The sequence below is a fragment of the Hydractinia symbiolongicarpus genome, chromosome 10 (assembly GCF_029227915.1).
Source record: "Hydractinia symbiolongicarpus strain clone_291-10 chromosome 10, HSymV2.1, whole genome shotgun sequence".
Taxonomy (NCBI): domain Eukaryota; kingdom Metazoa; phylum Cnidaria; class Hydrozoa; order Anthoathecata; family Hydractiniidae; genus Hydractinia; species Hydractinia symbiolongicarpus.
Genome location: NC_079884.1, coordinates 24,507,656 through 24,529,303, shown reverse-complemented (window position 1 = coordinate 24,529,303; position 21,648 = coordinate 24,507,656). Strand labels below are relative to the sequence as shown.

At 33.5% G+C, this 21,648-nt stretch overlaps 3 protein-coding genes across 3 annotated transcripts; 1 reads left to right on the top strand and 2 right to left on the bottom strand.

Moving 5' to 3' along the window:
• Positions 1-4,028: 4,028 nt before the first annotated feature.
• On the bottom strand, positions 4,029-8,910 carry LOC130613136 (glutamate receptor ionotropic, NMDA 3A-like). The gene is made up of 5 exons (XM_057434462.1): positions 8,254-8,910; positions 7,575-8,026; positions 6,318-7,299; positions 5,393-5,556; positions 4,029-5,113 (listed from the first exon to the last, which is right to left on the bottom strand). The coding sequence occupies exons 1-5, from the start codon at positions 8,587-8,589 to the stop codon at positions 4,651-4,653; spliced, it is 2,397 nt and encodes a 798-aa protein (XP_057290445.1). The 5' UTR covers positions 8,590-8,910; the 3' UTR covers positions 4,029-4,650.
• A 3,782-nt stretch (positions 8,911-12,692) lies between these two features.
• On the top strand, positions 12,693-13,946 carry LOC130613000 (neuropeptide SIFamide receptor-like). The gene has a single exon (XM_057434326.1). It carries the CDS (start codon positions 12,786-12,788, stop codon positions 13,944-13,946), a length of 1,161 nt encoding a protein of 386 aa, XP_057290309.1. The 5' UTR covers positions 12,693-12,785.
• A 5,093-nt stretch (positions 13,947-19,039) lies between these two features.
• LOC130612999 (C5a anaphylatoxin chemotactic receptor 1-like) lies at positions 19,040-20,119 on the bottom strand. The gene has a single exon (XM_057434325.1). The coding sequence runs from the start codon at positions 20,117-20,119 to the stop codon at positions 19,040-19,042; it is 1,080 nt and encodes a 359-aa protein (XP_057290308.1).
• Between the last annotated feature and the right edge of the window lie 1,529 nt (positions 20,120-21,648).

The window sequence follows — 21,648 nt, the reverse complement described above, 5'->3', positions numbered from 1 at the left end:
CGCGGCTATAAACGTAACGCATTTTCCGAACTTTGCGTAATAAAGCCAAGCCGCAAAATTCTCTTCCTGCCAAGGTTAATTACGGTTGTTATATATTTTGCTCAGAAAAAGCTTATCTACAACAAGTATTCGCATCTGCGCTTGGTATAAGTTACCGGGAAACCAATTAAAAACGAAAAGTTTAGACATGAAGAGACGTCACTTTGAAATGAATAGCTTTCAATGACTTCGTTATTAGCTTCCTAACATCCCGCTAAAACACAACTAATCCCTGAAGGTGAGGAACACTCTGTCAAATGTTATTCTATTTACAGCGCAGCTTAACATCCTTGAATAAGTGCGTGAACTCGGTTGAACTTCTTTACCTTGATTAAACAATGCAGTAGGCACTTATAATCTATGTTTTACTCATTGGTCATATAAAACCATTTCCTAATGGATGTAACGTGGAAAGGAAAATGGAGAAGCTAATTTATCCCCTTTTGCGCCTTCGATTTGGAATGAACAACAAACTTGAGCAGGTAAATTAAGAAAATATGCATGTTGCAAGGATAGAAATTTTACAATTACAAAGTAAGAACAAAGATAGTGGTAGTGTAGTATTATTTTCAGAAGATTTTTTGAGAGCATAACAAAAACTTCACCTTAAAAACACTACAATACTGTCCAACAGTACAACGCTTAGAAGACTACATCAAAACCTTTACACTTTGATTCATATGTAACATTTTCTGACACCTAATTGGAAATTTCTGTCTTAACATGTGGAGAAATGCTTTGCGCAGAAATTGTTTTTTGTTAGTACTGTGGCATATAGTAAAAATGTATTGCACTTACAACGGTTTGCGATGTATATGATGATATACACCAAACAAGAATCACCAGGGTGTGTACAGACCATGCCATGCTGTCGGACTGAAGATGAAACATACGATGCCGTCTTAAGAAGCATAATTAAGCAATGACTAATTAGGAATTTTAATTGCTGCTCAGAACAGGAGCTTAGTACGTTGTTGAAGGCTTGTTGTTTTTGTTAGTGCATTGTTATAAGTATCAGAGTTTCTGCTAATATTGTTTTTGATTTTGGTAAAATATAGTGCAAAAAGAACTAGCATCTTGACATTAACGACCATATCACTCACTGTTTTTTTTATTTATTTCTCCAACAGACAGGGTTTAGTTGTAGTCATAAGCGCAGCATGCTTCAATCTATTTTTCTGTGTCATAATAACCTTTATATTTAGTAGACATACATGGACTGACATCTTTTTAAAATTTGACAAATGGTGAATATTATTACTGAGGTGGTACTTTATCAGGATGCTTATAAAAACTTACAGCCATTCAACTGTTGTGTTACCAGGAATCATGCTGAATGTTATCGAAACTTATTATTATGTTTAGTTAAGCTTGCCTTCCAAAGTGCATTATTGTTGTGGAACATTTGTAGAGAATTCTATCTCTGAAACATTTGTCGTGCAACATCTCTTGCGTTCGCTTTGTTGTACAACATGTGTTTCCAATAAATTCGTAACAGTAACTGTTGCTTAAGCTTCATCTTAAGAACGCCTTGTTACTCACATTTCAACTCTATTACAATCTTCTTAATATTTTTTTTTCAACACATGTACACACAAACATCATTTTTTTCTCGTTGCTGCCAATGTGCTTGCCATTAATAGAAACATTAAATTAACAAATTGGTAGTGTAATTGTTTTGTTCCAGCGTTACTCATATCCTGTTTGAAACGTTTCTTTTAAATATTTAGTTTGTTGCCATGTTGTGGTCTGATGTTATTGCTTAACGATAAATTGCAACCCAACTTGTCAATTGGGTGAATCCAACTTTCCTGGAATTTTATTAAACATTTTAAACATTATCTCCCGCCTATGTGTGATCAAGCCTCTGTTTGATTCAGCTTTGGTGTGATGCAACCTTTAAATTCCAATAAATCTGCTATATGTGAAGGAAGAGGTGGATTTGAAGGGTGGTTGTGCAAGCTATTTAAAAGCTAAAAAGACAATTTTGCCCTTAATAAAAGATGTTTAAAAGCATTTGATATGCTTCTATTTAACTTATCCAAATATGCATGGGAAGCACTAATTTAACAAGATTGAGAAGAAAACACTGAATGATCAGTAATAATATACCAGTAGGTCTATGATGCGATAGAGCAAATATCTAAAGTCACTACTGAATTTAATAGAACCAAATATATTCACCAAGCTGTTTATGAAAGTCCAACGCAAATATCCAACTAGGTTTAAGATAAAAATTTTATCTGCAATCAGTAAGAAAAATTTTTGCCACATGATTGCTAGTTTTGAAGTTTATTTTCACAAGTAATTCAGCTGTTCTTATATGACATTTACACAGTTTAAACTTGTCAACGTTTGCTTATCATTGTTTAAAGCGGACTTAGACTATATGGTTAATTTTAAAGTCTTAAGCTGTGATAATTGTTTGTGACACTAGCATAACCCCCTTTCCTGATATTTGGATTATTTTCTAGTTAAGATAGCGACTAGCGCATTCCAAACGGTACGAAGTATGGGCGAGTTGATGGTGTTTTCCAACATTAGAAATTTTGAAAAAACTACCGTTGCACCAAATTTATTGTTACCGATTGTAGTTCGTTTAAGTGATCCAGCATCCAGGTTGAGAGAATTAGTATGATAAATGGTTTTAGACATCCGAACAGGGGTTTTGAGGGACGGTTTTTTTTTTGCGGCGTGGGGCTTTTGCGGGGCGGGGCTTTTGTGCCGCAAATGTAGTATAGCATTTACATAGCAATACATCATTTTAAATGTTACTGTACATTACTTAAAATAAAAACATATACCCACATAGCAAAAACAGTCGCATAATTTTTTCTTAACTTTTTGGGAGAAATTAACGCTATTACAAGTAACCTTTATCTAACGTTTACCTTAAACATGACGTAAAAAGTTATTTTTATTATTTTTATAATTTATTAAAGGCTCTGAGAGTGATATTTATTTTCTTACACAACTCTCTTAGCGGCTTACAGTCGTTAAAACTCTAAAAGTCATTTTCAGAACGGCGCTTGAAGTTTCAGTATTTTTAAGCAAGTGGTATAGATCCATCCTTGGCCCTACTCAGATTGGTTGGAAGGGAGGATTTTTACTGACGTCAACATTGAATCACGTGATCAGATATGAGATGGATGTTATGTCTTGTACGTAACATTTTTAGAGTAGAGGTAGTGCTATAAAAGTCACAGGGATAGCATATTATTGCACGCAAACCTGTGACTAGGGCTATTACCTAAATAGGGTTAACAGGGTGATTAAAACCTCCAAAATAAAGTGGTTGTTCTCTCATCAACTGGTTTGACTTTGGTATGTTCCGCGCAAAATTTAAGAAAAACCTATCTTTAGAGTAATCTTACCTATCTTCTACAGTAAACAGAAACATGCTTGTATGTTTAAGATAAAAACTGCTTCCTGTCCGTTAGTCTTTGCTGAAAAATTTTTACTTTATCGAACATAAATACCACACGAGATACTCTAAAGATAACTTTGTTGCACCAAAAACAACTCTAAGAGTAAGCAGCTATTCTACAAAAACTAGGGGACCACAGTTGTGGAACCGATTATTAGACCAAAAAATTTAAAACAAATATTAGTTTGGGACGTTTAAAAGGTACTTTACAAAGTACCTCCTTCTTGTAAATAACAATGATATAACTCTGTTTTTTACCCATTATGCAGTAGAATGATTTTACATTTATACGCTTTTACATTTATATAACTACATTTTCACATTTACATGTTTTTACATTTCCACGTTTTTATATTTCACGTCTTTAGTTGTTATCAAAAATTAAAATGTAAATAGCTCAACTATTACGGGGCTTGATGATAAGACAATTAGAGTCTTCTACTTGCTCCGGCCAATTGTATCTGTAACTTATAGTAACATCTTACCTGTATCTATCTTTACGGCGAAATATATATCTTGCCTTACCTAGTTTAAATGGCTTCAAAATTTATTTCACCAGGAATCTTAAGCGAAAAGTAAAATAATACGTACCCTCACTGTCTCGCACTCCCCAAAACTTTTAATAGGCGTTGCAAACAGAATCAAACTTGGTAGAAGAGAGGCACGATAGCAATAAAATTTTGCTCATGGCAGCATTTTTCGGGGCTTGTTTAAAACCAAATTACTAACGTTCTAACATTTCGCATGATGAAGCGCCAAATATAGCTGAAAAACTAGGTTTTTCTCTGTTTTCGAGTTAAATGTGAAGACATGGGAAAATTGGTGTAAGTATTAAGTTCCAAATATAAAGTAAAAAAGAAGTTAACACATTTGCCGTTTATAAGCATCTCATAAAAATTTATGGGGTGGTTTGTAATGCTCTGGGACGTATGAGATCTAGTTTAGTAGACAGGTGTCTAATATATGTATAATAAAATTCGTGAGCATTACAGTTATAACCTCTCCCGTCCCCTCCCGTATGATTATACCCCAATGTATATGACCATACCGCAATCTTTTTTCGTGCTGAGTGGATATTTTGATACAATTCTGAATACACTTTTTGGCGAGGTTTATTTACTATTTAAATTAAATGTGAATGCGTCAATTAAATAATAGATTATAACTAATATTATATGTTCAGATCACAGGCTATCAGATAAACCTGGATTCTTATTGATGTAAAATAAAGTCCTTTCTGTATCCTCTAATTCGACTTTTGTTTGCCTTCCTTTACATCTCGCACAAAATCTACTAACTATTTTTTCGCTTATCAGAATTAGCACAGATAACGCCGTCCAAAACATCATCACCACAAACAGCCCACCAAAATAAGTAATACCAAATTGATGGAATACTTCTATTGTTTGCCCATGTTCAACTTCTGAACATACTTTATCAATCCACTTGTCGTTTAATTTAGACAATGTCCCGTCTTCTTCATATTTCCGGATCATTTCTGAGATCTCGTTTTTAAGTAAAGATCCTTTTTTTAAACCTAGTCCAAAACCGGATTCTGGTATGATATCTCCAGCAAACTGCAACCTGCAATCTTTGGACATGTAATGCAGAGAACTGTAAGAACCTTGAAAGATGGCGTCTAATTCCCTAAAGGTAAATATTAAGAATGAAAATAAAAAACCTAAATATGATTCAAATGATTGAAATAGAGAGATAGTCAAATTTAATGAAGTTAAAAAAGGAAACATCTGATTCAAAAGCTACACTGTACTGACATCAAGATCCGCATTTGTTCGTTTTATTAAGAGCTAGTTTTATTTTGTAAATATATGAAATTTTAAAGGACACATATTGATAACAGTAGAATTTTATTAACCAAAATTTTAATCTTTTGCAAAAATTCGTTAATAATAAAATAATTTATACCCCGATTTTAATTTTGAAAATCCAACATCCGAGTCAATGTAATTGTAGTTGTTCATAAACGCACCAATACGATTCCAAGTTGGGTCTTCACTTTCTGAAAACAGTTGACTGTAAACGGAATTTTCAAGTGTTCCAAATTTGAAGTTATGCGTTGGATTTTGAATCTAAGATTATTATTTTTTGTTATTAGATTTCAAGTTGAATTCGTCACTGCCAGTTCTTGTCTGATTTTAATTTTTAAGAGTTGTAACAACCTTGTGATCATCAAATCAACGTTTGCTAATCTGGTGGTCTTGTCTCTTATATAAATACAAAAACTCTTCTGTCCATCTGTGACAAGCAAAGTCGATTATATTTTCTATCAATTTCTTTAAAAGCGCCTATAAAACATCTCGTAAAAACTATATATTCTGTATTTTTTAAAAAATTTGCTAACATTTTTAATTGGCTAAAACAAATCTTGTGATAAGATAAAACGATTTAATTGTCTGGGAATTTTATAGTATGCTAAATTTAAATTTACCGCGACGCGTTTTTATACGTGAGAGAATGTAATTGCTTTGTGATAAATAATTAATGTATGGGCAAAGTCACGGACAAAGAAATAGAATTATCGTTGTTGTTGATTTTCTCCAAAACGTTTTATTTGGGTTTTAACTATATTTTAATACGTCTGTCTGTCACGCAAAATGGTAACAGCAGTAGCGAGACGCGAAATGCGGTAAATGAAGGACGGGCGAACCCGTTGATTTATCCACGGTCTACCAGCTAGTTCGATGAAATTAGCAGCCTTTTAAGTGGATACTTTCACGGGTTTAAATAACTGGTTTTCTAACTGATTTAAAAATTCAATAATACTTCCAGTCATTTACAAATATCAAATCCGTAAATTGTATACAAGTTGTAAAGTGAAGACATACTCTACCTTTTTATCATTTAAACCAGTGATTGGAATCTTCGTTTTGTGTGTCACTTTACTCGCTGTCAATATCGCAGTGTATGTTGACATGATGATGATCATGACTAAAGCAATCATAACAGAAATTATCCTCGTGCTCAAATATTGCGGATTCTTACCCGCAATATCCTTTTGAAACACCAAACCACTCAGATATGTGATGCTCTCTGCCCATGGATAAGAATGGTCCTCCCAAGGTACATCCTGGTTTCTATTGACAAAGCATTTCTCTTCCATGGCAACTAACAAAAAACTGGAAAGGAAGGTGAATAGAATAATTATCAACCACAATTGGATTGACAATGGTTCGAATGATTCGAAGTTGAAGAAACCAAGTTGACTTCGTTCTTCCATCACCACGAAGGCAACACCACCAGTCATATACGGATAGGAGAAATCGATATATTGTGCTCGTTTAGAATTGATGGATAAACTTGCTAAGATAAGATCGGCTTTTCCTGCAACAACATCACCCACCATACCAACCCAAGTTCCGTTTACAATTTGACCGTATGCCGAATCTTCAACCATATAAATATCCGCTACTAACTGCAGGGCCTCCGAAAGGTAATTTAAAAGCTCTATGCAATAGCCATAGCAGCAGTATGGAATGCGTGTTTTGGTATTGTTATGCAACTCGTATTGCCAACACAATTTGCCTGTACTGCATGTCATGTCATCGTAGTTCAGTATATGTTCTGAATGTTTGTGTATCATTGTAAATGGAGCATCAATAACTGTCACCACCCTTACATTGCGCATTGGCAGTGCATGTTTATGTGGAAAGAGCTCTAGTGTTCTTTCCGCTTTAGAATTAAAAATGATCCTGTCGTTTGCATAATCAGCTACTGCTATCAGTTTGTACCCCTTTGTCTTAGCGTATATAGACGATCCCTCTTCTCCTGTAAATGTCGCCATACTTTTTATTGTTGTGTTGGTAATGTGTTTTCTAAAATTGAAACAGGTTAAATAGTTTTATGTGGATTGTATCAATTATATTATCAGAAGAGCAGTTCGTACAAAAACTAGCTATCTGACAAACTAGACAATGACCTTATGTGGGATCGAATTCACGACCTTTTTTACTTAATTCCAACGCTCTACCGACCAAATCATCTACCCTTTCTTTGAGTGGCTGATAAAAATTTAGGGCAGAAAAATAACTAGGCTCGGGTGAAAATTTTGGTTCACAAAGTTTACAAGAATAAATTTTGCGCTACTTACTTATATGATAAATGATAGCATGGAGCTTTGTTTCCCTCTGGTGTATATTTTTCATGAAACTCTTTCTTGTCCGTAACAATTAATAAATTTTGTGGCAGGCTAACTTTAGCAACCATAATGTCACGATGATGTACAATCCACGTATACTCTTGACCATCAACTCCCCCGTGTACAGCTGTTTCCATTATCATGGAGGTACATTCCAGGGAACACATGACAATGAATGTTCGTATATCAGTTGATTTCCAATACAATAGATGCCTTCTGATGTATGTTCGATTGAAGTTGACAGGGAGATAGAGATTGCCAGTAGATTTAGCATTATCGCAGCTATTCAAGTAAGCTGGATTATTTTGATTCTCTTCGTAGGTGATTGCTAAATCTCCGTATAAATTGAAATACTGCGAAAGTTGGCATTGAGGTTTGTATGTATGCAAACTCGTCAGTTGCTCCTATTATAAAACAGGTCTAAAAAAGTTAGTAATCGTATTTGTGTGTTATAGATTCAACCTACAATACGAGACAGTAACTCATGACTCTGTAATTTACATAAAGAGGTGGTAATTACTTCTTTTGTTTTTACTCACAAGTCGCACAAAAGATGTTTTTAAGATTGGTTCAATAAAGCATTCTTTGAAGATTGATATGTTTATACAAATGTCCTAAAAACACAGCCTACCTGTTCATCCAGCTGTTTTTTTCTGTATCCCCTTCTCAGTAATGTAATCAATAAATATTCAACCCTTGTTGTCAATTGGTTGCTCAAAATGCGATTTTCAAATGTATCATTAGTCAATAACACACAAATGCATTTTTGAGCCTCAAACAAAGAAGCAGAACGAATTTGACATTTTGAAAAATGTAGTGCAGTGTAGTAAAAAATTCTCCCGGTGAGATTTTTCTTAGAGGATGAAATATAGGAGGAATATGTGAGATTCAGAAGTATCAACAGGAGGTAACAAGTTTTGAGTTTGTCTGTTGATTTAATCATTTTTGGTTGCAGATCCAACTTCATGTGCAACCAGCAATATCTTCTGGATCTCTAATCTCGCAAATGCTGCACTCTTCAACTCTTGTCTTTTTACTCCAAAAAAATGCAAACATATTTAGCATTTGGTTAGCTTTGGTAGAATCATTAACAATTTTTACTTTCTAATAAACTATTCTCCCAAATTTTGATATCTTTATTTAAAACATCAAAAAACTCTTAAATAAAAGACGTTAAGGTCTTAGGAAGAAAAAATCCGTACATATGCACAATGTAAAAATGTGTTTGTTTTTTTGCCTTTTATATCTGTAAAGTTCCTTTAAGTGCTCTTCAAAAATAGAATATATATTTGAAAAGATATACAAAGAAATACAATAATAAAAAAGGAGCAAAACAAAATGTATTTTAGGTCGACAAAACGATTTAAATATTTTGAGAAAGCAATCTAAAATATTTTATGTTTGAAAAGAACTAGAAAATATTGTCTTTTGTTTTTTAATATGTATCAAATTATTATATTCAATGTATTTTTAATTTGATTTTTTCGTTTATTGATTTTAAATATAATAGGCATATTTAAAAGTACACAAAGAAATTCTATGATAAAATTTAACTTGAAGTAATAGTTCACTGAAATCTAGCTGAATTTCACAGGTGCCAAAATGCAATATTCCATGATTTTCTGTGTAAAACCTCTAAATGTAGTCTGTAACTTTAAAATTTTCGATTACGTTTATTTGCATTAAGACCACGTTTTCAAGCAGTCGATATGAAATCTCATCCAGGCAAGAAAAGAAAAGTGTTCACACGTGAGCCTCATCCCGGGATGAAACCAGCATATTTTCATATCGGGATGAGTGATCTCGTCCCGGGATGACACATTAATTTTGCTAACTTTGCGTATGATAATTCGAAGTGATTTTTTTTTAGTTAGTGAGTACAAAAGTCAAAAAAGAAACGCAGAACGATGGCACATGAGAGAAAAGCATAAGAACCATAAATAATAATTAAATAATGGTTAAATAGTATAAATTTATGGTGAAATTTACTTGAATTTGAATTATATAAAAAAACTTTGAAGATTTATAAATCAACAAAAAAAGTTGAAACCAACCTTTTCATATTTTTTCTAGTTCAAAGTGTTTTCTTGGCTGTCATCACGGAAAGGAAGAACGAAATGTTTTATGGCTGTTCATTAAAAATCAAAAGAAAATGTGAAAAGCGTACATTCAGCATTCACATTCCGGTGTCACCGGAATTTTTTAACTCCCCTAAAAAATGACTTCCCAGTGATAATAAACTAGTTTATAATGACTCCCCCAGTTAAGATAAACTAGTTAATAATAACTCCCCAGTCATAGTAAACTAGTTAATTGTTACTCCCTAGAGTCAACATCTCCTAGGAAATAATAACTCCTCCAGTTTATTTTTACTCCCTTTTTGGATAGAACGGTAGAAAGTAGGTTCAGTTACTAAATTTTATATGACCAAAATTTTACCCACTTTAATGACCTGACCAAGATTTTTCCCTGAATTTTTGCCTTAATTAAAAAAATTGTAAGCAAACTTTTTTGCATTTTTAAACGTAAATTTGCGCTTTGGACTGAAAATAAAAAATAGAAAGTTTTAGTGATTTGAAAGATATAGTAGAATTTAACAATTTTTAATGTTAATCGGCGGGAAGTGACAAAACTTGCTGTAAAAAACACGTGACTACAGAATATGAAGTACAGTAGATAAAAAATTTTTTCTTGAAATCCTAACCTTTGCCTTTGATCTTCTTTTCGAAAAATAAGGCGAGTGTTTATTAACAGGGGGAGTCATTATTCACTAGGTTATTTCTACTCCAGGGGAGTTATTATTCTCTAGTTTATTTTGCCCCCAGGAGTCATTTTTCACAGGGAGTTAAGATAATCTGCTACACCGGGATGAAGAAATTATTATGTTTACACATGTTTTCTTTCTAATTTCATCACGGGATGAAATTTAGTCCCTTGTAAAACGTCAAATGTTGTAAGGATTTTCATTACAGACAGGGGGAAAATCGTCCCGGGATGAGATTTCACGTGCAAACGCCCCCTAAGAAAAGATATTCCATAACTATTTCGAGTTTTTTTGCCCAGCCCGGCGTAGTTCTTGATACGAACACGTGGAGCCTTTGATGCTACACTAGCCTTGAAGAGCTAGGTTTTAACAGGGATAGAATTACTACAGCACTTTTAAGGTATAGCTTTTTATGAAATTAATAAAAAATAGCTAAGCAAAATGTATTTAGAAAAATATCACACTCCTTTTTGAGACTTTCCTTTAAATACCCCCACCTAGCTTAAATGCAAGAAAAATCGTACTATTCGCTAAAAAATAGGGTTGAGGAAAATTTGGCAATTTGCCGATAATTTTATCGTTCTAATTGCATGTTTTATTCAATGACAAGGTATTAGTAAAAACGTGGCATACTTGGCAAGCTAAAGGGGACTATAAACTTCTCGCTAGCTATCAAAACATTCAAATACCCAACGCGAAAACCCGTAAAGAATCAGAAGTCCTAACGTGCACGCGCCTACTTGTGAAGTTTTTTCAAACTTCGCGTGGATTAACTTTTGGGTATCTCTATGTTTTCGAGGGATTTTGTGAGATATATATTATCTCGTGAAATGCTAATTTGACTAAAGTCGAACACGAAAGAACCATTTTTTTCCATAATTGGGGAGTGAAGATTCTCTACCACCATAACTTCCCTTTTTATCATATTAGATAGGTTAATCTTTAAACACCCAATCATAGTGCCGTGTTTTTACTGCGTGCGCAAAAATGGAGGTAACGTATCCGCTTGGCTTGTTTACATTTTTACCTCCATTTCAGCGTGAGCATGAGGCATTACGTAATCAATTAGATGCGCGCACAAGTAAATATCAGGACTGTGATTCCATGTATTACATGTTCTTAAGCATTATAGTACACTAGTCGTTAGCCCGTGGAAAAATCCACGGGTTCGCCCGTCCTTTTTATAACGCATTGCGTACGTCTCGCTTCCTGTGCAGCTAAGCTACCATTTTGCGTGACAGACAGACGGACGGACGGATGGACAGACAGACGTATACGGGTATTATAATATAGATAAAGTATTCCAAAATCTGCGGGATTGATAGGACTTGGATCATTTTGAAATATCAACAATTATATAATTAATACAGAGGCATTTACAAGAGACATGAACATTGTCGTGATGTTTTAATCATAGTGTATTTTTTGTAATCCTAAAACACACAGCCACTGACGTAAAAAACTACGTCATTGATGTGTTTGGTATCGTAAGAATTGACATCTTATTTAATTTTACATTAACTCTCTCCAGAAGGTAATTGCCATTTTGATTTCGTGAAAAATTTGGAACCATCATTAAGCAAAGGATAGAAACTCATGCAACTCAATAATGATATGCTGATTTCTTTAGCATAAATCGAATTATTAGCTATTGTTTTTCATATCAGAGACGTAGTGGAACGACTGCCAATGTATAACTGCGGTTTAATTCAATTTATCGCACGCGATTCCCAATTACTTTTTAAGTTTGTTAAGACCGGGAAACTTCTCCATAGATCTCTGCTTCGTGTCTATAAAATGTTAAAAATGTAGGGTTGTTGTAATAAATAGTACATTTAAAAATTGGAACAATTTTATAACCTAAGTAAGTACAAGCGCCATCTGTATACTTGGTACGTAACTTTCTAAGGACTTTCGTTCATTTGTTTGCAAAGATCTTAATGAAAAAATGAAATGTTTTCAAGTGGCTCTCACGCTCAATTATTTTTATGACCACTCAAGTATTTGTAAAGCAAATGCGCCATCGTTTGACGTTTTCGCAGTATCTAGTTTCTGTTTTCACATGGAGTTTGTTTAAAACACGCACGCACATAATTTGGATTGTTTGTCTGCGCAGTTTGAGAAAGGCCAGTTTGATTTTTTGTAGATCGTGGCAGTTCTATTGACTACTACTGAATTAATATTTTTTCGAGCTTGGAGAAGAACTAAAAAAGGCAACGATTCGAGCAGTGTAAAATCAGAGAAGTAGAATCTTGTAATAAGTAAAAGTTGGCTCCCCCCAATAAAAAAAGCTCCAGTGTATTAAATCAGATTCTTAATTGGTGTATGAAAATCTTAAATTTGATTGGAAAAAAGACACGATATATTGTCAATTTTTAAAGATCTTGGTTGAATTTAAAATGTGGAATGTTAGCATACTTGGAAATTCAACATCCACGAACAGATCAGCTTTTAGCATACCATCTGGTTTGACACACTCGATAACCGATTATATCGCTATGACTACCTTATCTGTTATTTTTCTGATAGGAGTTCCAGGAAACATTTTCGTGTTGTACATATTCGGAATTCGTCGTAAAAAATGCAGGACAAGATTTGAAACATTATTGTTGTTGCTAGGAGTAACAGATTGTGTTTCGATCCTTTTTATACCGACATCTTTCTTTTACTTAACATATACTAAATTTCAAGTGTGGCATTTTGGATTCATAGGTTGCAAGATTATACCGACAATCTTACAAATGAGTGTGACAATATCTCAAGGAATATTGGTGTTGATCAGCTACGAACGTTACCATGCAATTGTCTATCCGTTTAAAATTGGCCTTACTAATAAATGTATATGCTTATGGTTCGTTTTTGTTTTTATTATCTCTATCATATTTGTCTTACCCTACATGGTTTCATTTCAAATTGTCAAAAATCGGTTGCATAACACAGAAGCATGTGTTCCAGCATCTGAACGTTTTAATTTGCTAATGGCTTCATCTGTTATGCAGTTGTCACGTGATCTTGTTGCTTTATCCATTCTGGCAACGTTAAGGATTCGCATGCATAAATCTCTAACAAGATCTGTAACTATGGCAACATGGGACCGGTTGGCGATATCAACAAAGGGTAGAAAGCTTTTAAAAATTGTCGTCTTAGTGTTTGTGATACTAACTCTTCCGGAAGATATATTTTTAGTATTTTTTTATATATTTGGTTCGCTGTTTGATATGAGCGATGGGTTGTACAATAATTTCGTTGACATCAATACGTTTTTAAATATACTTCAGATATCGAATTCAGTTGTTAACGTTTTCATATATTCAAGAATGCACAGTTATTTTAAAGATCGTAGTTGCTGTCTGAGAGGGAAAGAAAAAAGACGTTCAACCGTTCACAGTATGGATTCCGAAAGATCAACCGAGTTTGACCACTTGTTTCAACAAAACAATCTACGAAGGTGCGTAGACACCTTTTATACATACAAAGATGGAGTGTTTCAATGCAACATTATTAGTCATAAACAGTGCATGGAATTAAGTAAAAGTTGTTTTTCCAAAAATTACAGATAAATAGAACAACTTCCATGGACTATATTGAGTACAGAAATCCTTGTATGGAATACTGATTATTCAAAACCTTGTGCAGACTACTCAGTACTAAAAACTTTATTGAGTATTGAAAGTTTTGTGTGATCTGCTAAAGCCTGTTATGGACATTATATTTATCGCATTCATATGTTATCAGTAATAGGTTGTTATATGAAACTCTATCTCAAATTTTGTATAAACATTCTTTTCTGTAAAAAAAAATTTTGTAAAAATGTCAGCTCCAGATAAAAAATTAAATTTATTTGGTATCCGATACCAAACAAACATATTGTGTTCATAACTTTCGGCAAATGATCAGTTTATCTAAAGAAAAAAAATCTGCCAAGAAAAGAAATTTGTACTCTTTTCTTTTGGGTTTATTTTTGCCAATAATTAGTTAAAACCAGTATTAGCCTTTTTTTAATCTAATTTTTAGTTATTTATTTCCCAGGCTAAGCGAATGTTTCTCTTTCAGGAGCAGATTTCGGATATTTTTTTGCCTAGTGAAAAATGGCTTCGAAGAGACTACATCTTTCATAAGTGTGTTCAAATAAACAAAATCCAATTTATATCCCGCCTTTATATCTCTTTCATTACCCTTTTCATCTTCTAAATCAATATTATAACACTAGTTGTCTGTCTTAATCAATTTATAAACCAGAGATTTTGTAATCAAAATATCATTATAATCACACTTATTATTATTAACCCCCGTTCAAGCAAATTTCGTTCTTTCATGTAAACAGGCGGCAAGAATACACGAAAGAGCGATGCGAAAAATTTGTAGGACGGGTCATCCACCGCAAAAATTTTTTCACGAGCTAACGACAAGTATTATATTATTAGCTACCAACACTTTGGAACATTCATCATAACTAAACAACAAAATTAAAAAGACTTTACGATTTACAATTAGATATAAAAATATTGCAAAATAAAGTAAACAAATTTAAACAAACTTATTTTAATGTTAACCCAAAAACTAATTTTTGATATTTTACGGAACAAATGTCAACAACCTTTTATACCATTCTTATACAACATTACAGGAGGCGGCATTCCTTCTAACTTCAAAGCGGACATACCACCGGTGTCAAAAGATAAGTTGGTATAAGTGTTTCACAAACATAGGTAACTTACCAGTAAAAACAAGCACTTTATCGTTTGTACGTACATTGAAATGTGTGGTTTCTGTGTTTTCTTTTCTCGCATTAATCATAAACTTGAAATAGCGCATACCGTTCTCTATTTAAAAATCATGCAGTGCCAGCTCTTTTAGGGAAGGTTATAAACGGATTGGTATCATGTTTCTCTTCTCATCCGCAGGTATTTTGTTATTAAAACCGCAAAATGTTATACGCAAGAGCTGAATTCAAAGATCCGAACCTCATAAAATTATACTAATGGAAAAATTCACACCTGAAAATAAAATGGTGGCATCAGTAGCGAAAAGGTTTTTTAATAAACGGATGTATTCTTGTAGCTATTACATTCATGCAAATAGCACTACCGACTTACTAGCCTTTGTTTTGCGGCACGACAGATAACAACAACAACAAACAACAACAACAACAACAACAACAGTGTTCCAATCAAAACATGTGATCATTATGTTCAGATCGTATAAAAATACAAGTATAGTCTGACAAAAGAATTTACATTAGGATAGATCACAGTTAGCTAAGCTGTCTGGACATATCGATATAAAAAAATCGAAAATAAATTAATGTCGAGAAACTTGTCAACAAGCTTTTAGGATCACGATTTCTGACATCCATGTCTTTTAATAATAGCCGTCGTCTGTCTGTTTGTCTGTCTGCTACGGCAAACACGAAATTCGATATATAAAGGACGGGCGACCCCGTGGATTTTTTCATGTTGTGGCGACTAGTTTAATATTAATACTGAACAACGAGATTTCCTTTGCACGTTCTTTATTTCCCCTACCTTCAATGTTTCAAATATATATGTGATCATCGCACACATTTCCACGTTCTTAAGAAAGAATTAAAAAAAATGACCATTAACGAAACAAAAAGTCTGCCAGAGATATTGGAGTCCGCGTTTTTAAATTAAGACTGGTCAAGACAACGATTTGATTTATTTCTCATTTCAATAGAACTTTATATGACGTCATACTACTTGATTTGTAAAACCATTATTAAAATAGTATCACAATAATGGAAATAAAGACTAAGAATACGATTTTTTAAGTAGAAGATGATTTTCTTCATAAAAAATTACAGATTTTGAAATCTCGATTGACGTTGTTGATGACGTGTATTTTACAGTGAAAATTAGTACCTCTTATTAATTAACAGTTGGTTTGTCCGGAAAAAGGGAAAGAGATGTGCTTATTTTTTATGGCTAGCATCACAAATATCGAGGGATATACCCGTCTATTATTTACAGGAGAGACTATAGCTAAAATGGCGAGTCCTAGAGTATTTTATGCTCATTTTGAGCTACACAGACCCAATTAGGGACTCCGCTCTGCCAGAAAACTCTCTGCAACATTCACACAGTGTGCCATATCTCCTACTTCACTTACATCGCTGAGGTTAGTCCGAGGCTATAATGACACTCACTCGCCCATAATGAATCGCCGCCAAGGGGAATCGAACCCCAGTCTCCCGCACAAAGTGCTAGAGTATAAATATTAAGCTGCGGCGCTAAATACGAAAAAACAAGGATTTATCAAATTTCTTTAACCTTTTGTTTTTGATTCGTTGATCTCAACCAAAATTAAACTTCACGACCACTAATTTGTGAAAATTAGCACCAAAAAACGTAATTTATAATAGTCGATTTACAATTACACGTTCTCTTATCGGTATCAAATCAGGATTATTATACTGGACAGCAAAAAAAATTCAAAAAACAAAAATTTATCTTCATATTTCGAAATGGTTAGATTATGAATTTAGTAGCAGCATTACTAGTACTTATGTTAATAACAATAAAATTATAATCAAAAATTGATCTCAGTTCCTAGTAAAAAGAACTCCTGATTAAAGGTCCTGATTTTAGTCTCGAGCTAAAATCTCTATAATAACATCGGTATTTTGTTTCCATATTAAATTTGAATTAAATTCTAAAAATGGTGTTTTGGCAACATCCGGTCAAGTTTCTTAAATGCGAATCCTCTTTCAGAATTAATATCAAAATGGCGTCTTACGGCGGTTGTCGTCAATATATTGTAAAAGTTTCGCGGAGCAAGCGAGAAACTTAATCGGTGGGCTGTGATATTTATTTCATTCAATAAACAAGTTACTGGCGTTGTTATGATTGGCGAGAGATACGGTGCCGACTTTCATATATTTGATAGCGATGGGGAGGTCACTTTAATATTGATGGGGATGTGTTCCTTGGAGCTCTGATTTTTATCCTTCAACTTTTTATTATCCGTTCTTTCTATTTCAAGAAAAGTTGTTTATATGAATCTTTTAAACTTTTAAATAAACATTCAAAAACGTTCTTTAATCATCTATAAATCCTAAATAAACCAATTTTATGATATTGGCTACATACGTGCATGCATTTATAAACATCATGTTATGGTGAAAAACTAGCCTAGCTAACGTGTTTTCTTCCTAGCTTTTTAACCTTAGCCAACATTATTATTTCTTTTTTACTTAATAAGCTTTAACAATCTGATATTTAAGAGGATGCACCGCTGTAATCACTAAAATACGAAGGTACTTCGCGATTTGCTTGTACAAAACCCACATCCTGGTGTCATTCGCTATAATTTTTTAGATTCACCTTGGAAACAATAAGTTGTAACCTGCGTTTATATTTCAGTTCGAATTGAAAGAATACGTTTAAAAAACATTAGGCCTGGCTAGATTTTTGGTTTTCTTATAAAAATGAATGCACTGTACCTATACTAAAAGTTTCTCCTGGATGTGCAGCATGGTCTACCTGCTCTTAAGCGCTCAACCTAACATTAAATGTAAGATCACGTAGCTAGTTCATATAGCCCTCCTACACTTTAACGTGAAAATTTTCATGTGGAGAGGTGCAGACGAAGCATTTAAAATATACTTACAATAAATTAAAACTACTTAAAACTTTCAAATATAATCTAATTTTTCAACTCTTTTTTTTTGATTAGCAACGCAGTTACTTGTCATTATAATATTTGAAATTATCTTATACAAAGTTATCGCCGTGCAAAGCTTAATTTTTTTCTTATTGCGTTGCAATTCTCGTAAAAAACAAGTGTTATTTTCAAAATCTAAAATTTCCAGCAAACACAACAATGTTTTGAATTGTAGACATGCACCTGTTTTTTTAACTTTTTTTTTTATCTTATAACAAATTTCAATTACAATTCTTGTTTCTATGAGAGATAGGGGTTTTACGAAGAATCCTGCGTTTTCATTAATCAAAAATTCTATTATAATCGAAACGAAATGAAGTGCCAAAGTTATTACTGCTGTGTAACCCTGTCTCAGAAGTATTTATGTGCCTATGGTCAGCATATCACGGCCATATTGTCGATTTGTTAATGTAAAAGCAGAAAGAATATCTTCAACACCAAAAATCATTCAGTTAAGAGAAAAAGGCCAAATATGTTTATTTAAATGTTGTAAATATTTTAAGAACTTAATCCGTATTAATCATGACAAATCTTGACAGATGGTGAGACATACAGATAAAAATTAAAATACGTGATTAAGGTCTCTTGTTGAAGCATTTAGATGGGAAGAATATTGAGATTTTGGCGAGATAAAATAACAGGGCAAACAGGGCTATTATAAGCTAATAAAAAACTAGATGTTTTACGTTTCAATTTTTTTTGTAGCGTTTGCGTAGTCAATGTGATCCTTTACTTGATGCGGAAGCCATATGACTATAAAATGGGTTTAAAGGGGCTAGGCCGTTCGCAGGTCCGAGAAATGCAACGTTGTGTCCATAAAATAAAAAGGGAAGGAAGTACCTTTTCAACAGTCGGTTATGTTTTGTCTAGAAATGTCCTACTGGTGTGAAAATTTAGGTAAAGTCTAAAAAATCTAAGGAAAGTTTGTCTAGTTTTAGAAATCGCCGCCAATAAAACTATACCATAGAATCTAAACGTGTGACACGAGCAATCCATCCTCATCCACTTGCTGCACCATGTTGGACGCAGTCAAAGCTAAGAACAAATTAATCTCCGTTCCAATACCACTACCGTTTAAGTTTGAGAACGACCGTTTTCTCTTTTTCCAACAGCTAGGTAAATTTAACAGAAAGTTTTGATGCACCTTGGAGTAAATAAACACATTAACAACCGAACTACACATTTGAAGTATATTCAAAAATGTATTGCACATCACTATGGTGTTGTATGCAGTTTGTGAGATTTCAGATTTTGATAAAAATAAAGACAATACTCCAACTCGGTATATGTCGACTGGAAAAGTAAGTAGCAGGAAGACCACGATGACCAGGATCATTAATCTTCTTCCCTTTTCAGAAAACTGACTTCTATTCCATGTTATATTAGTGTACTCTTTGACCAAGCAAAGTCTCATATGATATGACAGGTAAATCAAAATAAAAGCAGCAAATACGTCTTTGAGGAGATTGACGCATGCCGATACCAGCAAGGTACCACCTTGATTAGAGTCAGGAGTACATGTTCGAATCTTATAGTAATCATCTTGAACAATCTCTAATGTCATTGCGTATGGAATGGACAGCGTTGTTGCTAGGATACATATAAAAATCAACCATAAGGCAACTTGTAGCAAAGATAACCTCTTGGTAAATGGATGCACAATGGCCTGATATCTTTCATAACATATTAGAATCAAAACTCCTTGCGATACAGTGATGCTAATTTGGAGAAGGGACGGAATAATCTTACATCCAGTTAATCCGAAATGCCATTCTTGGTAATTAGTTATCGTCAAGTATAAAAATGACAGCGGGACAACGATTGATGAAATGAAGTCAACAATTCCCAGGACTAAAAGGAACGCCTCAAAACGTTTACGTTTCGTTCCTGCCTTAATACCGAAGATGTAGATTACTAATACATTCCCCGCCACTCCAACAGCAAAGATGGAGACCAATAACATCATGTTTATTACATCAACAGTTGAATAATGAGTTTGAAAGGAAGTTCTTTCAGGCTCAAATGTCGAATTTGGAGCAACATTGAACATTTTTCTCTTCCTAATGTGTAACCAGTTGCCTCCTCCGAATGATTTAATATTTGTTTTTTCTTTGCTCCTAAGCGTGCGCTCCTTCGCAGAGATAAAGAAAAGAGTGAATCGTTATGATAACTTTATGCGAGGAAATTAATCTCATACAAAATATAATTTTTCAATCATAATTTCCTTTTTGATTTTATTCCAAACATATTAATTACTTAAAAATATAAGTAATCAAAGAGTTTTAACCTCTGACAGCGAAGATTTAATAATAAGCTCTGCGATGGTGTACATGGAATGTTTTTGCTATTCAAAATACTGCTGCTACCTGTCGTTTCAAAATAAGATCACAACGGATTAAGCCAGTATGACGCATTTTATAGGCAAAGGTGATCAGGATATTCTGAAACACATATTCGAGTTAGTATTTCTAATTTACGTGTTCAGGCTATCAACATAGAAAAGTCAAACCTATATCATGAATGATTAGCAATTAATTAATATCAATGAAAAACCTCCATTATAAGATAATTGTACATACAACTTAACTAAGGCAACTTAAACCGGTCACAGGTTTTCAAGTAAGAATTTCTAACAAGCATACTTTGCTATCACAAAAGTCTCTGAAATTGTGGGTTGTCCAAATGAGTGTTCTAAATATCTCACACATAGATTGTCGGTAGGCTTGGCATGTAAATTTGGTTTTCATTATTAACGGCAATGACTTCTGGTTCATTCTTTTAATAGGCACGCAGGAATTTTCCTCAAAACAAAAATTCTTTAATTGCATTGTTTTTAAAATGTCTGACAATTTTCTATCAAGATCATTTTATTAAGAAAAAATCAGTTATGTGATTGAGTCTTTGCAAAAGTGATCCAACCCGTTTTCTTAATCCAATATACAAGATGATCTACAGTTTAAAATTATTGAGAAAGATGATCTGAAAATGCAGGAAGTATCCATGATAACACAACGGTTAGGATATTGGATTGTAAAAGCTTAACTTCGTGTAAGAGGTTCCATAATAAATTGTTAATCATTTCAGATTAATTTCAAGAATTAAGCTATCCTGAAGACAACAGGATACGTTTAATATCAATAAAATTGACCAGACGCTGTTGACATTGTAACTAAGCGTTTATTTTGATTATTTATATTAATTTTAAACTCACTTACTAGAGTCAACCGACGAGTGCTGACTATTTAGTGAAAAAAGCTGACCGAAAGTTGAACTTTGAACACTCCAATTACTGCAGCAAGGCATACAAAAAGTGCTGAAAACATTTTTAAACGTTTCTTCACCTATGTTGGCCCGTTTTTGTTTATATTTGGTCACTTGTAACAAATCTTGGACCCCTGGACCTCGTATTGTGTTTTAAGTCGTGGATTTCCGGATCGCCTATGATTTGGCATGCTATGGAAATTTAAATAATTTTATCACAAAAAAAGATCTGAGAGCCTGAAAATATGATGTTGGCATATAAGCATAAGAAAAAAGAGTACAAGGATAGATGCAAATCTCTCAAAAGAGGCTCTACAT

Excerpts from the sequence above, each read along its gene's own strand:
- LOC130613136 (XM_057434462.1), bottom strand. The coding sequence starts at position 8,589 with ATGAAGTTGGATCTGCAACCAAAAATGATTAAATCAACAGACAAACTC. Across the intron at positions 7,300-7,574 it reads TGCTATCATTTATCATATAA|AAAACACATTACCAACACAA; the intron begins GTAAGTAGCGCA and ends TTTCAATTTTAG. Across the intron at positions 5,114-5,392 it reads TTTTCAAAATTAAAATCGGG|GGAATTAGACGCCATCTTTC; the intron begins GTATAAATTATT and ends ATTTACCTTTAG.
- LOC130612999 (XM_057434325.1), bottom strand. The coding sequence starts at position 20,119 with ATGTTCAATGTTGCTCCAAATTCGACATTTGAGCCTGAAAGAACTTCC.
- LOC130613000 (XM_057434326.1), top strand. The coding sequence starts at position 12,786 with ATGTGGAATGTTAGCATACTTGGAAATTCAACATCCACGAACAGATCA.